This window comes from Hoplias malabaricus, chromosome 10 (assembly GCF_029633855.1).
Source record: "Hoplias malabaricus isolate fHopMal1 chromosome 10, fHopMal1.hap1, whole genome shotgun sequence".
Lineage (NCBI taxonomy): Eukaryota > Metazoa > Chordata > Actinopteri > Characiformes > Erythrinidae > Hoplias > Hoplias malabaricus.
Genome location: NC_089809.1, coordinates 10,640,014 through 10,656,550, shown reverse-complemented (window position 1 = coordinate 10,656,550; position 16,537 = coordinate 10,640,014). Strand labels below are relative to the sequence as shown.

The 16,537-nt window shown below is 36.3% G+C and overlaps 1 protein-coding gene across 6 annotated transcripts in view; it reads left to right on the top strand.

The window, feature by feature from the left end:
* Positions 1-16,537, top strand: part of nphp3 (nephronophthisis 3) — a 42,671-nt gene that overhangs the window by 22,838 nt on the left and 3,296 nt on the right. For 5 of the 6 annotated variants that reach the window (XM_066683473.1, XM_066683472.1, XM_066683476.1 and 2 more), the window contains 12 exons: positions 448-586; positions 2,079-2,243; positions 4,109-4,203; positions 5,861-5,983; positions 7,988-8,177; positions 8,631-8,872; positions 8,950-9,025; positions 9,976-10,103; positions 11,415-11,655; positions 13,255-13,380; positions 14,774-14,889; positions 15,765-15,929. In XM_066683473.1, coding sequence (XP_066539570.1) covers positions 448-586; positions 2,079-2,243; positions 4,109-4,203; positions 5,861-5,983; positions 7,988-8,177; positions 8,631-8,872; positions 8,950-9,025; positions 9,976-10,103; positions 11,415-11,655; positions 13,255-13,380; positions 14,774-14,889; positions 15,765-15,929 — 1,806 coding nt within the window. The remainder of the gene's footprint in view (positions 1-447; positions 587-2,078; positions 2,244-4,108; positions 4,204-5,860; positions 5,984-7,987; positions 8,178-8,630; positions 8,873-8,949; positions 9,026-9,975; positions 10,104-11,414; positions 11,656-13,254; positions 13,381-14,773; positions 14,890-15,764; positions 15,930-16,537) is intronic. The other variant, XM_066683477.1, reaches the window with a different exon arrangement.

Sequence of the window (16,537 nt, the reverse complement as noted above, 5' to 3'; positions counted from 1 at the left end):
GATATGGCATCTGCTGCATAAAACAATCAAGAAACGAGGTGGAAATTGTACTGAAAATTCCTTATTTGTTTATTAATTATACACCATTTAATTCCCAAATTGCATTCACAAGTAAGTTCTCCTCCTCTCAGGCAGTGCTAAGCATTGATGGTGACAGACAATGGTTCCTAGTACTCAGCATGCTTGGAGGAGAATGCTTACTGTCAATTCTTTTATGTCAGTTAGCAAATGCTGACATGGACTAGCATGTATTAGCAATGTATTGTTTTATGAATTAATTAATTGCTTCTTTCTAAGTGTGATCATAAAAATTGCAGTCCTAGGAGATATGCAAAATTTTTCAAATTTCCTGATGGTGTTACAGTTGATTGTAGCATAGTTTTCCTTATTTTTGAACAAAGTAATTACATGAATGTGATGTGGTCTTCATCTTGAACTGTGTCTCAGCTCTAGATCCAGCTGGTCATTGGAGAAGACTCTAAATCAGTGTGTGTCATGTCTCGACACTGTGGCTTTGTACAGACTCAGCCTGAAGATGGCACTAGAGCCCCTTTATACAGACAGAGAAAAAAAAGTAATGAAAGAGGTAAGAACATCTAAACAGCTGTAGTATGTAACATATGTTGTGCCATTCACAGTCACCTTCCATTTAAGCAGAATATTTTGCTTGGGTTGAAATGGACAAAATCACATTAATCAAGCCTATTTTCCATGGTTATTTTAGGCCAAAACAGGGATCTCAAATCTCAATCCAATAAGCTTTGTTTATGGTAACCCCAATTTTAAAAAGGTTGGGACATTTTAGAAATGCATTAAGAACAGGAATCTGACTGAAATCTGAGAAAAATTTGGAATTTGATGCATTTAGCACCCAAAAAAATTTTTTTTTTATTGTCAAACACTTCAAAAGCATAAGTTCTCAACACAAGATTACAAAGAATTGCATGTCTTTCATAATCTGTCTTGTAATACTGTGAAAAAGGTTAAGGAATCTGTAGAATTCTGCCTGTGTAAAGCAACACCTGTCAACCTTTGTTGAATGTGTCCATCATGCCCTCACATTGCGTGAGAATCTATGACCCTACTGTGCAGAATATAGTCATGTGGGCTTGGGAGTTTTTTCAAAACCACTGTTACTTAAAACAGCCTGGTGCTGCATCAAGAAACATAACGTGAAACTCTATTACACAGGGAGGAAGATATACATCAGTCTTTTGCAGAAATGCCACTGGGTTTTCTGTGCCCAAGTTCATTTCACATTGCCTGAAATATCATGGAAATGTAAGCTCTGATTAGATATCCACTTTTCAGATTTTAGAAATGTATTGATTTATTTAACGTTTTTTCTACTGACTTGGGAATAATACTGCTCCATTATTATTTTTTCATTTTATATATATATATATATATATATATATATATATATATATATATATATATATATATATTTTTTTTTTTTTTTTTAAACCTTTACTCTTTAACTGTGTAGCATAAAACCATTTTAAAATTAGTGTATATTTACAACATACAATTAGTGTTGGTCAAATGTGTCACCCTGTGAAGGACTGGCGCCCCCTCCGGCTAGGCTCCGGACCCACCGTGACCCTAAATTGCAGATAATGAATGAATAAATTAGTGTTGGTCAGTGAAAACAGAAATATTATCTTTGTAAAACAATAATTCTTGTTTTTATTGCACTTTTCAAAATGTCCCAACATTTACAAATAGGGTTTGTAGATAAATATTAGATAATTTTTTTAGTATAGTCCATTGTAAAGCATGTGCATGAACTAAATGTAATTATTTATAGGTTGTGTATAAAATATTAGAATAAAAGCTACAAAAACCTATCCATTTCCACCTATGCTTTATGCTGTAACCCCCCCCCCCCCTTCCCTTCAAGACGTCTTTACCAGTCATGTTTTATAATTTGTTTGATAACTTATAAGATCACCCATTGTAAATATTTTTTCTAATGTAGCTTATAAACAGCTTTGTCTGCTGGGAATCAAACCTTAATCAGGAACCAAGAATATGTGTGTGTTTGTATACTAATATCTGTCATCCTCCTCCTCTAGTTATTGTGCCTTGTATGTGCCAGTCATAATGGTATAAGTGAATCAGAAGTGTTGGAGATGTTTCCGGAGCTGAGTTTCCCAGCCCTCTCCTCTCTGCTCTGCAGTCTGGACCGGCTGCTCATTATTACCTTAAGCTGTGGACTCATTCGCTTCCAACATCTGCAGGTCCTTAGCTTCACTTTGTGTATTTCTGTGTGTGACACAGCATGAGAGAGACAGAGCTCAAAATGTTCGTAAAACATAAAAACATAAGATTAATCAGTTAATAAAAATTGATTAAGTTAAATGAAATGAGACTCAAAAAAAGTGTCCGTAGGTGTGAGTGAATGTCTGTGTGTGTGTGTCACCCTGTGAAGGACTGGCGCCCCCTCCAGGGTGTATTCCCGCCTTGCGCCCAATGATTCCAGGTAGGTTCTGGACCCACCGCGACCCTGAATTGGATAAGCGGTTACAGATAATGAATGAATGAATGAATGAATGAATAAATGAAATGAGCAGTAAGTGATTTTATGACAAAAATTCCTAACATTGTTTTTGATATTATGTGATTACTTATCATTTTTTACAATTTCCAATGAACAGTGGAACATGGCAATGACCATGTTTAGTCTAGAATCTCTGATACATTCACTGGGTGTCGTTATAATGGCTATTTTTCATAACATTTCAAAGAATCATTAAATTCCGGATTTTACAACATGTACATACAAAACAGTTCCTATTTGAATAGGCAAGTATATCATTTAAAATTAGGAACATTAATAGATGATTGATTTCACAATATAAGGCTGTATAAGGGCAGTAGCCCTCTACAGTGAACTGCCATATTAAAAGCAGATATTGGCAATAGATAATAATAAAGATAGCAGTTTTGTTCATGGTCGCTGAGCAAAATGTTTAATGGTGGTATGATGCAAGTGTTTATATAGTGATTATATAGAAGGACATGGTGCATGGCAGGGATGCACAACTCCAGTCCTTAATTTGTCCAACAGAGTGTGGTGATTTTTCTGCCCACACATGCCTGAATCAACTCAGTTGACATGTTTAGTGGGTGTGTGTTTTCAGGGGAAGCTTTGCCTTTGGTACATTAGGTACGTTGAGCCAAAGGCGGACCAAGTCATGGCATGTATGTTATGTTTTACTTTGGGCTACTAACGAGTGTTGAATGTACTTTCAGCAGTATATCATCGTTGCATTTGTACTTTTTAGTGATGTATTAAATTATATACCAATTTTTTATGTTTGCTGTAGCACCACATGAGCTAATCATTTAAATATATAATGAAATGTGTCCATGTTGGTGGTAGATTTATTTTAGTTCCACTTCCTTTCACCATAATCAGTTTCAAATCTTAAGCTGTATTGCAGAAATAACCTTAATGAAACAGAAAAGATCAAGTTCTTTAACCTCAGCAGCGGAAGTTCGTGTGTGTGTGTGTTTCTGAGTGTGTGCGAGCTTGTCTGTGTGCATGTGTGTGTGTGTGTGTGTTTCTGTGTGTGTGCGAGCTTGTCTGTGTGCATGTGTGTGTGTGTGTGTGTGTGTGTGTGTGTGTGTGTGTGTGTGGTTGGCAGTGTGGACTGTGTTGAAATGTTGAAGCTGGTCAGTGTATTTGGTTTCACATCCTAACCCATACAGCAAAAATATACTTTAATGGAAATTTGGTTGATGTCAGAACCTCATATCTCCTTTTTGTTTGAAAGCAGTAGCTGCCCTTTACATTGTGTGAATCTTTAAATGGACAAATAAAAATTGTTTCAAAAACTGCTTGTATGGGGTGGGGGGCTAACAGTTGACATTAATTTACACTGGAATTTGTGAATGTTTTTCTTTCATCTGTAAATTTTTTTTAGATACAAGGTTTTTTTTACACAGAGACAAACAAACAATATAGGACAGTTGAATGAAAGGATTATTTCTTTTGAGAACTGTATTTAATCCTTTAGATTTATAGTAATGGTTAGATTAATAGTTAGATAGTTCTTTTGTATGTGAATTTATGTTTAATTTTACTCTGTGCTGTCTGCAGGCATGTGAGGCTGTAATGCAGGAGTTTCTAGATGGAGGGAGATGTTGCACATTGTACAGAGAGAAACTCATTCACTATTTCAGCCAGCAGCTCAGGTGAGATGCTTATTTATGCACATTGTCAACCAACATTCCGTATGAAATCATGGGTATTAAAGGAAATGTCTACGATTGTGGGAAAACAGTTCTCTCTGGTTTGTTTACATTCAGAATCTCTGAGACTTAGGTTAGGTTTTTATTCAGTTTGAATTACTACAGAAATGTGTTTGTAACTCAAGTTTCAACTCTTTTAGTTTTGTAGCACTTAGGTCTGTTTACTTCCATATAGTTGTTAGTCTCCCAAATGTAGAGTGGGTTCCTACCTAAATAATCTGAACAAGTAAAAATAAATCAATTTTGCCCACCTGTGGAGCAGGAAAAAAAACAATATCCTAATATCTTTTCATGATTTTCATGAACATTTTGGGAGCTTTTTGCCATTTTCCTGCTGTAGGCAAAGAGAGAGGAAGCCTAGCATATTTGACCGAGCTGCACTTTGTTCACTGCTTCATAGCCTAATCCTAGGAGGCTTTATAACACATTATCTTGTAATTGCGCATGGTGACTCTAGGCTCCTGAGCTGTTTCTCCAGAGTGTTCAATTTCATTTCATGCTTGTTAATGGATATTATTCAACTTGGTTGTTTTTCCACAATGGTTTGCAAATCTTTGAACAGTAGTGTGTCTTTTTTCCACTGTAGATAGATGGCCATGCAAGGCTGGATTATGGGAAGTCTAGTTTAAGTTCTTCTATTAATAGATTTTAGAAAATGAACATCAGCAATGCTAGTACAGGCGGCACTGCATGTAGAATTGCTGCAGCACAGCTCCAGAGAACCTGAGGTTGCAGGTTCAGTCCTCACCTCAGATCCCTCTCTGTGATGATCTTGGTGTGTTCAATCTTTGTCTGTGTAGATTTCCTCCTGGTTCTCTCTGTTTATTTGAAAATCTAAAAACACATGTTGGTAGAAGGATTGGCTGTGTGAAATGTTCCATAGATATGTGTGCGTGTGGTGCTCTGTGATGGTCTGTCACCCTGTCCAATTTATGTTCCTGCCTTTCGCTCTGTGATTCCAGGTAGGTTCCAGACCCACTGCTACCCCCACTCACATGAAGTGGTTAAAGAAAATGAATTAATTTGTTGGTTGCCACACACACACACACACACACACACAAAGCAGATATAATGTGTGCAGCACAGTTGCTTGGTGTTTAGCATGTTAGCTTCTCAGCGCTGGGATCTTGGGTTCAAGTTGCATCTGGGTGGAGTTCCCATGTTCTCTCTGTGTCGGTGTGGGTTTCCTCCAGGATCTCCGGTTTCCTCCTTTCATCCAAAAACATGGAGTTTAGGTGAAGTGGCTACTGAGAAACTGTCTTGGTTTGAGTGTGTATATGAATGAATATATGTATGTGTGTATGCCCAGATATGAATTGGCACATTATCCTAGTTGAACCCTTTAGTGCTAAGTACTGTTGTACAGGTGTGCAAGTAGAATTCAATTTCTCTGGGCCAATATGTATAAATTTAACCCAAAGTCAGCGCTGAACTCAACTATGGTGGGCTACTAGACTAGATCTAACTAATGATACTAGGTAACTCTGAGTACCCCTCCCATTACAGCACAGAGACCATATTTTTAGTGTAAATGTTGGTAAATGGTGACATGATCTCACATTGAGATATCTAAAATGTGTGTTTGTGTGTGTGTTCACAGCCAAAACAGTGTGACGTGGCGTGTTGCTGACGAATTGCCATGGTTACTACAGCAGCAGGAGGACAGGAGTAAACTACAGCTCAGTCTACTCAATCTGTTTGTTTCACAGAATCTTTACAAAAGGTGTGTTTACTTTTATCAATACATCTGAGTGTGTAACTTGGATATTATGGGGGCTGAAGCACAGGAAATAAATGGTAAAACACTGTAAGACTTTCAACCCATGTATCATTGCTGTCCAATCAAAAGCATACCAAAATAACTTTACAGTGAATCTCCAAGATACTGGAGGGACGGACAGTATAGATCACATTAATTTACATTAGAAGTTATGAAAGTTTCTTATGCAGTATGTAGAGATGGCGCTGACCACATCTTCACATCCACGACCCAGACACTTTGCCTTTTTTTCCTCCTGGATGTACACACACAGCAGCACAAACAATAACCACAACGAGATGTACATCTAAGTTTAACTGTATGTCCTAGGGAATCCAAGATGTGTGTTTTTTCAGGAGTTGGGGGTCGTGTATTATCCCCAAATCTGAAAAAAACATTTACAGTGGTATGAAAATGTTTGGGCACCTGTGATAATTTTGAGGATTTTCTTTTATAAATCATTGGTTGTTCAGATCATCAATTTCAGCTAAATATATCATATAGCAGATGAACACAGTGATATTTGAGAAGTGAAATGAAGTTTATAGGATTTACAGAAAGTGTGCAATAATATTTAAACAAAATTAGACAGGTGCATAAATTTGAGCACCCCAACAGAAAAATTACATCAATATTTAGAAGGTCCTCTTTCGCAGAAATAGCAGCCTCTAAACGCCTCCTATAGCTTCCAATGAGAGTCTGGATTCTAGCTGAAGGTATTTGGGACCATTCTTCTGGACAAAACATCTCCATTTCAGATAGGTTTAATGTTTTTCGAGCATGAGCAGCCTGCTTTAAATAATCCCACAGATTTTCAATAATATTCAGGTCTGGGGGCTGAGATGGCCTTTCCAGAACTTTGTTCTTGTTCTTCCGCATGAATGCCTTAGTAGATTTTGAGCAGTGTTTAGGGTTGTTGTCTTGTTGAAGTATCCAGTCCTGGTGCAACTTCAACTTTGTCACTGATTCTTGAATATTATTCTCAAGAATCTGCTGATAATGACTGGTATCCATGTGACCCTCAACTTTAACAAGATTCCCAGTACCTGCACTGGCCGCACAGCCCCATAGCATGATGAAACCACCACCAAATTTTACTGTGGATAGCAAATGTTTGTCTTGGAGTCCATGTTGCCACTCTTCAGAGAAGATGCAAATAGGAGAAAAACTTGCAGTTGGCCACCTTAACCCTTTCTCATAATGGGATTCACCTGTGTATGTAGGTCAGGGGTCAATGAGCTTACAAAACAAATTTTGTGTTCCAATAATTAGTGCTAAATAAATCAATACAACGACAAGGGTGCCCACATTTATGCACCTGCCTAATTTTGTTTAAATAATTATTGTACACTTTCTGTAATTCCTATAAACTTTATTTCACTTCTCAAATATCACTGTGTTCGTCTGCTATATGATATATTTAACAGAAATTGCTGATCTGAACAACCAATGATTTATACATGAAAATCATGATAATTATCAGGGGTGCCCAAACTTTCATACCACTGTATATACAGACACCCAGTCTGTTTATAATCTTCTCAGACTTTAAAAGTCGTAGTGTATCCAAGGCTTAACTGTGCATAATATCACCAAAGAGAGTTACAATGAGTTTAGAGTGGTCTATCATGCCGTTTCTATCTGTGTTAAAAGCTGTGTTAAAGAATAGTCTGAAGCAGGTAAGGTGTGAATAGTTCTAGTTAAAGCCCAGTCACCAACTCATCAGACACACCACATGCAGAAAGTTATGGTGAATGTGTGGACAATTAAACTGAATTTACTAATCACTGCTTTCACATATTGTCCCACTGTTTGGATATAGTGGGATATAAACTGGATATAAAGGGTCTTTCAAGTATTTTTAACTACCCTTGGCCAAAACAAGTTCTTTGTGGAAAGGAAAAGTTTCAAGTCTGTAAGAAAAATCTCTTTATATATAAAGTACATACATTTGTTGTGTGTTCTCAGAGGCCATTTCTCAGAACTCCTGGCATACTGGCAGTTTGTGGGGAAGGACAAGGTGTCAATGGCAGCTGAATATTTTGATGCCCTTAAGGAGTTTGAGCGGAGCTGTGAGAGTGAAGAGAGTATGAGCAGACTCGCCAACCTGTATGAGACCCTTGGACGATTCCTAAAGGATCTAGGGCTTCTCAGTCAGGTACACACCTTCACATTTTTTCTTATATGTGCTTTTCACTGCAAATCAGTGTATTCTCTGTATTTAGGATTACATCAATTCTCATGTGTGCGTTCACAACAATTTTGTTAGAGGCCAAAGGACAAAGCATTCCTCCTGCTGAAAGACCTTATAATTTGTGACTCCAAGTTGCCAATCCACCATGTAGTGCGGAAGGCAGAAACAATGAAAAACGAGTTATGTTAAATGTACAGCGGTCAGATGATTTTTAAAGTCCTTTAGTGTGTACGGTACAAAAAGCAAATCAAATACAACCTGATTTTTTATCCCTCATTTGTGATTAAACCTAAAAAAAGCATTATTTCCCGTTCATCTTGTTTTTATTTATTTATTTTTGTGAAGCTGATGCTTGAATATAGAAGTCATCTAGCTACTCTTTTACAAAAACTTCAGTCTGTATGTGTGTCTCACCAGGCGGTTGCCCCCTTGCAGCGCTCTCTGGAAATCCGTGAGACCGCTCTGGACCCAGATCATCCCAGTGTGGCCCAGTCTCTTCACCAGCTCGCTGGAGTGTACGTGCAGTGTAGGAAATTTGGGAATGCTGAGCAGCTGTACAAACAGGCTCTGGATATCTGCGAGAATGCCTACGGTGCTGAACACTGCAGTGTAGCGCGAGAACTAGACTCCCTCTCACTCCTCTACCAGAAACAAAACAAGTACATCTACTTACTTCATTTAAAATATAAAAGTTTGAGATGCTGATCATTGATTAAACTGAACTTTTGGTCATTAGGTATGAACAGGCTGAGAAGCTGAGGAAGAGGTCTGTCAAGATTAGACAGAAAATGGCTCGACAAAAAGGCCATATGGTGAGAGAAAATTTCTTTATTATTAATAAACCCATCATATGTTGTTTTAAAATATATTCTCTCCACTTGTAATCCATATATGAGGTGTATTAATACTAAGATCATTTTAATTTTAATTCTACACACTCCAAAATGCCTATATTATTAATTAACTGAGAAATGAACAAAGTCATTGAGAATGTTTTGATGCCAAATGGTTAATAATTTCTTTGGCTTTGCAGTGTCTATAACACAAAAACTGTCATATATTGTCGTAGTTTTTATATGGATTATTTGTGATGGTTAAACAGAAGCAAATCTGAAAGTTTTCTTTAGATTACAGTGACGTAAATAAAAAATGTCAGGAATATATACATATATATATATATATATATATATATATATATATATATATATATATATATATATATATAGTTTTTTTTATTTAACAACTAAAAAAAGGTGTCATGCAGCATATTAATAACCATTTAATTTAAAATTTACCTGTATGACAACATTTAGAGGCATTAAAATGTTCAGACATCTGTTCCTATAGGATGGAATGTTTCTCATCAAACCATTCAATGACTATGTTTATATCTTTAATTAATTATATTTCTATAGCTTTAATTGAATTGAATTGAATTCTGCTTTAACATAGACAGTCAAGTCAAAGAAATTTAGTAAAAAAAAGTGTGTGTGTGTATGTATGTATGTGTATATATATATATATATATATATATATATATATATATATATATATATAATGTGTGTGTGTTTGTGTAAATTAATTGTACATGGCTATCACATGTATCATATAATATTTTGTGATCACCGAAAAGCCCCCTCCCAGAGGCTCATTTGTAAGAGCCATTGTAATTAAGAGGAATGCTAAACATTAGGGGTTTGTATACATTTTTATGTTGTGTATGTGCACCCTTGTGCAACTGTGGTTGTGTGTATGTTTACAGTATGGTTTCACCCTGCTGCGTCGGAGAGCTCTGCAGCTGGAAGAGTTGACTCTTGGCAAAGACTCGGCTGACTGCGCAAAAACCCTTAATGAGCTGGGAGTACTCTACTATCTCCAAAACAACCTAGAGTCAGAAAATCCTCCATTATTCACTTTTTCTTCTTCTGCTTCCCTGCACAAACATGAGTTTGTTTTTGTTTTCACCAAAGCTTCTTTGATGTCTATTGTGCTTGCATATCTGCTTTCACAGAATTGGTTGCTCTTGTGTGCAAAAGTCATAGACCATGTGTTTTATTTATTTTCAGTCAAAAAAGCAGATAAAACACATTTTTATATTATTTTTAACAACAGAAAACTGTATTTACCAGCAATGTACAACTTACAATACTTGCAGTATTAGTATTTTAGTGTCAATTTTTGTTCCTCTTTTTGACAGACTTTTTTTTTTAAAACAAAACATAAATATTGCAGTTGGGGTGGACAATAGCCGTTCTCCCTTTGTATCTATTTCTTTTCTCTGAAATAACTACTTGACTGCTAACCATCCTTTCAGATCTACAGTTTTTTGTGTTCTCACAGTGGAAGGATGGACATATATTAACAGTGTTATAAAACCCAAACTATGATGAGTTAAATAATCTCAAAGAGACATGCTTTTATGATTTGTTACATATTGTGCACATAGTTACAGCATTCTTGAGATCTATTGAAATGAAACCTTTGTCATTTTTTACACAGTGTATCAGGCAGTGTCAGAAACCACATGAGCAAGTCTATTTTTAGGTTACCTAACAGCCCAAAATTGTATGAGACTAATTTTGAAAGTATAACCTAAAAATACAGCCTTTTGTGAGAAGTCTCAAATCATTTCATACTCTCTATGTAGTCTACTATGCAAGCCATGAATTAACTGAATCTAGATTTTAATAGCACCGCGACCCTGAAATGGAAAAACGGAAAAGAAGGTGTATGTATGTATGTAGATTTTAATAGTGTATTATATATTTCTAATATAGCATCATTTATACTTATTCATATGTGGGTTCTTAAATCTAGTGCTAGTTGCTTGTATATTGTAGTTTCATGGCTTGTGTACTTTGCTATACAGGGAGTGCTGTATATAGCTGTGTGACGTCAGGGTTTTTGAAAATATACGTTTACATTCTTCCACACAAGAACAGTAACAACAGCTTTTTCAAAAATCTCCACCTTGGAGAGCATTTTTGAAAACCTCATAAGCTCAGTTTTTGTATGGACTGGAGGCCAAAATGCAGACAAAACCCACCGTACTTAAAGTTGTCAGAATATTCAAACATTTTGAATGGCAAAAATGGACATCTATGTAATTGAAATGAACATATTAGATTTGACAAATACAACTATATTGTAAAAAAGTTGTATTAGTTTTTTTGCTTGTCTTATGTTTTGTGGACTGTTTAGTGCAGCAAAGATGTTTCTGACACGTTCCCTGGAAATGCGTCAGCGTGTATATGGTGCTGATCATCCAGACTGCGCCCAGTCTCTGAACAACCTGGCTGCCCTTCACTGTGAGAGGAGAGACTACGAGAGCGCTGAGCAGCTGTACGAGAGGGCACTGGATATCCGCAAACGAGCACTTGCTCCTGACCACCCTTCACTGGCCTATACCCTCAAACATCTTGCTATGCTCTACAAACGCAGGGTAAGGATAGTAATACCACACTGTACTTGACATACATCTTGACAAAGTTCCCAATTTTCATGCTTGGCCAGAAAATGGACTTCTGAAATTTGACCTTTGATCAAACTGGACCTAACGTAGTAGGAACACTGGAGGCTTGAGTCTAGAAATACCCTTTAAAGAAGATGTATGTTTTTGAATTTAACCTTGGAAAATGGCCCCCAACTTTGCAAATGTGCAAAGTGTGGATATAAATTCCCAACATACATCTGCCTAATCCGAAGGCAGAAACTACTAATAAGCACCAAAAAGGCAATTCAAGGATTTTTGTGGTAATGTTTTTTTAGTGTAATATATAAAGCATTTGACATTTTCAAATTAGTTTCTGTGATGAGGTAAAATGTTACCATGAGTGCTAATGTTGTAACCATAGATTTAAATGTAATGTAATAGATTTAAATGTAATTTGTAAATGTAAATTGCCTTTGTTACATTTATCATTCATTCATTATCTGGTGGGTCCAGAGCCTACCTGGAATCATTGGGCGCAAGGCAGGAATACACCCTGGAGGGGGCGGCAGTCTTTCCCAGGGCAACACACAGTCACAGTCACTCACACATTCACGCCTACGGACACTTTTGCGTCATCAATCCACCTACCTACCACCACCTGTGTGTTTTTGGACCGTGGGTCGAAACCAGAGTACCCGGAGGAAACCCACACGGACATGGGGAGAACACACCAAACTTCTCACAGACAGTCACCCGGAGCATGTCTCGAACCCACAACCACCAGGTCCCTGGAGCTGTGTGACTGCCACACTACCTGTTGTGCCACCGTGCCGCCCTTGTTAGATTTAAAGATTTATTTTTTTTTTTTGTAAATTGTACAGCTTCCAACTGTAGAATTACAAAGTGCCCCTGTATAATCAGTGAAGATGATAAAATGGACTATGGATGTAGATACAATGTAGGTGTTCCTAATCCAGTGATCAGTTACTGTAGAGTTTTGAAGTATTGATTGCAATATGACAATTAAAACCATTACTAAATTTTAGTCCAACAAATAATTAAAGTTTTCATCAAAAGATTTAGCATTGTAGCGCCCCCTTTAGGCTGATGTGAAGCAAATATACCAGTTTGCAAAGTGTAAACTGGCCAGACTATTATCTGTGAAACAATATTTTTGTTATCTATTTCTATTGACTTATTATGCGTATATGAAAGACAGATTATGAATAAAGATAAAATATATTTTGTAAACTATTTTGTTTTTTTCTGTGTCATAAATATGCATTCAATCCAGCAGGGGGCAGAAAAAGTACTTGTCTTTGCAATGATGCAATGTACAGTTAGGGCTAATGAAAGATTTAAGTGCATTGTAAACAAGACCTTGTGTATGTGGCTTTGTGTGCTACTGATTTGGTCTCCCTGTGGGGACCAAATTTCACCCCAGTTTCACGACAGAAGAAATATTCACAAAAAAAGCTGGAAAAACTAGCCAGATTTCCTTTTGGTCATTGAGGTTAAAGCTGCATCTGGCTATAGCAATGTTCAGCAAAACAGTTTAAATGGAAAGGGAAGTACTAAAGATAGAATTTGTGTGTGTGTGTTCTGTAGGGGAAGCTCGAGAAGGCTGTTCCTCTGTATGAGCTGGCACTAGAGATCAGAGAAAAGAGCTTTGGGCCCAAACATCCCAGTGTGGCTACAGCACTGGTTAACCTAGCCGTGCTCTACTGCCAGCTGGTAAGTTTTTTTTTTTTTTGTTTTTTTTTTTTAAACCGCAACCACACCATTTTTAGGAACCATTTTTTTAATGCACTCTAATGAATGCCGAGAGAAGTACAGCATTCCTGGTATAAATTGCACTGTGAAATGTATTGATTTTTGATGTAGCAAAAATGTAAAGTTTAGCTTCATACATTCAAGCATGTTTAAGACAATGAATGATGTTGATCTTGTCTGTGGCACATTAGTCCCTGTTCCATCATAATATAGATTGTATAAAGGCACGCTCCTGGAAAAGAAAAAAAAACACTGTCCTATTTACAATATACAAAATGCAGTGTTTTTTATATATATATATATGACATGCAGTTGTCTTCTAAAAAAAAATCTGAATTTCTCAAAGGCCTAATCTTCATTGGACACTGTTGTGATTATAATCTTACACAAGATAAGAAGTAAAATTTCCTATGCCAATCCATCAGAGCTTCACATAGGGCCCACCCCACTCCCTTCCTACCGGCAGCCACACAATTTCTATTGTTCCAATCCTACACTTGCACATCCTAAGCTTGCTGTGTCCATTTATGATCCATCCGATCAGCAACCAGCTGCCCTTAACGTCTGTAACTGTAATTAACTAACACAGACAATCATTTTGATTTTTCAACATTTTTTTTAGAAAGTTGTTTACTTTAAACCATCATTTGTAACTTGTTGTGGTCTCCCAAATGTGCCATTCTTTCCACCTTAAGTAATATCTAACAGCAAGAATAGGTAAATTTTACCCACCTGTGGAGCCGTATTAGAGCAATATACTCATCTTTTTTCTGTGCTTTCCATTGTTTGGAGGTGTTTCAGGCTTCAACAGTACTCCAGATGCTGTTTCTCTGCCATTCAAGCCTAGCATAGTGGACTGGGACCCCTTTTATTTATTTATTTATGTATTTTTTTAAAAACTTTACTGACACTTTGTAACACATTAGCCCACATTAGACTTGGAGAGCTAGTAAATAGTGAGGAAACATTTTCTGAATTTCATGATTTTTTCCCCCCTTGTTTTTTGACAAAAATCACTTTTAACTACAAGATATTCATCATGAGATATTTAAGATAAGACGTAAGATAATTTGCATTGTGAAGGAGAAAATCAAAATTTGTGAAAATACACGGGTATTTTCCAAAGCTGCAAAGATGTAGAAAAAAAGCATTCTTAACAATGGTAGACAACCTGCTAGACCACCAAACTCTTATTATTAATAAATTGTTTATGTATTTAATACTTAGAAATGTTGTTGAATTTGTTATTAACTAATGAAACACTTTAAAAAAAAAAAAAGATTTTTTTAAAACAGATTTTGTACTGATTAATGTTTTTCTTTGTAATGCCGGTAATCTTGTGATTGTTTCATAGAAGAAGCATGGTGAGGCTTTACCATTATATGAGAGAGCTCTGAAAGTGTATGAAGACAGCCTTGGCCGACTGCACCCAAGAGTTGGAGAGACCCTTAAAAATCTGGCAGTACTCAGGTTAGTCTCAGTCTGCCTTATAATCGCCTTCAGTTAGAGAACCAGTTTCTATTATCAATGAAAATTTTAACAGCTGGATTACATTAGGAATCACCATCTCTTCTTGTCCTTTATATTTATGGAATTTAACAGACAACAGCAGACTTAACCAGAACAACTTACAATTTAAGTCATGTTTAGTGATGTAGTGTAGTGTCCTTACACAAGCAGAGGATTAAAGGAACAATAGGTAAAATTATGTATTTTTGCGTACAGTGCAGAGTGTAATTAAATTTAACATCATTGTCCTGAAATCAAGGAGAAGGGGGTTTCTCTCCTACCCTCATACAAATGTTACACAATGCAGTTTGTCCTGTGCTGAGCCCAGCGTAGCAATGACAGAGGCTGTGTTCTCCCTGTCATGTGTCAGTGGAGCATCACAATGATTTTGAAGTTGTAAAGTTAAGGTAAAAAGGCTATCTTGTGTTCTATTAAAAAAATTCTTATTAAAGTAATATTGATATGTATATGGTTATTTTTTATTGTTATTGTATCTTTTTGTTTCATTTGATGAAGTTCACGTCTCCTTATTGAGTACATTTTAATTAGAATACTGTATTTTATTTTATTTTATTTTCATTTATCATTATTATAATTTTTATCTTTTCTGTCTTTATATTTTTGTATGTTTTGCTTTTGTTTTAACTTTATTCCTTAACTGTAAAGCCCTTTGAGATGCTCTGTACATGGAAAGCGCTCTATAAATAAAATGTATTACTATTATTGTTATTATTATTATTATAAGATTCTGAAAGGCAGCCATTTTACCCACTGCTTTACACCCAAAAACTTTTCTCTTTCATTCTCTCCTGTGTCTTGGTGTTCTTCTCCTGAAGTTATGAGGAAGGGGATTTTGAGAAAGCTGCTGAATTGTACAAACGAGCCATGGAGATAAAGGAAACGGAGCCATCTCTGGTCTGCGGGAAATCTATGTCTCGTCATTCATCCAACGGTGATACCTTAAGCCTTCGAAGCCCGGCCCTGCTACCTCACACTCCTAGGTGACCTCTATTGCATATCAACTGATGTACAGTCCAGGTCACCACTGACTTGAAGTGATCAGAGCATATCAGTAACTATGCTGAGCAAGATTAAGATGTACTCACTTTCACTGGCCACTGTTTGCACTCTCCTTCTAAGTACATTATATAGTTGTATAATTAATGTAGCTTCCCAGCCACACTGTCACCCTTGCAGCACTGGGTGTTTTCTGACTAGAGCCAGATTTTTTTTTCTCTGAACCAAATTACAGACAGAGAATATTTTGTCAGAATCTATCCCAGCAAAGCACAAAGCATTAAGCACCAAATCTAAATTGAGCCAACCAAATTCTGTCCAACCTCATCCCATCCATTGAGTCTAGACTCCAAATCTTACTTGAACCATCTCATTATAGCCCATAGTACTTCATAGATAAATAATAAATTAATAACTTCATAAAGAAATTTGAGTGCATTGCAAATTTAGTTTATAGTAATGACAGTAGGAATTCTAATAAGCTGAGTAATGTTAACAATATTTGTGACAATATTATGTAATGAAGTGAATAAAGAAATAATTAATTAAAATGAGAATGAATGAATTAAATGTTTAATACAGCTTAAATAAT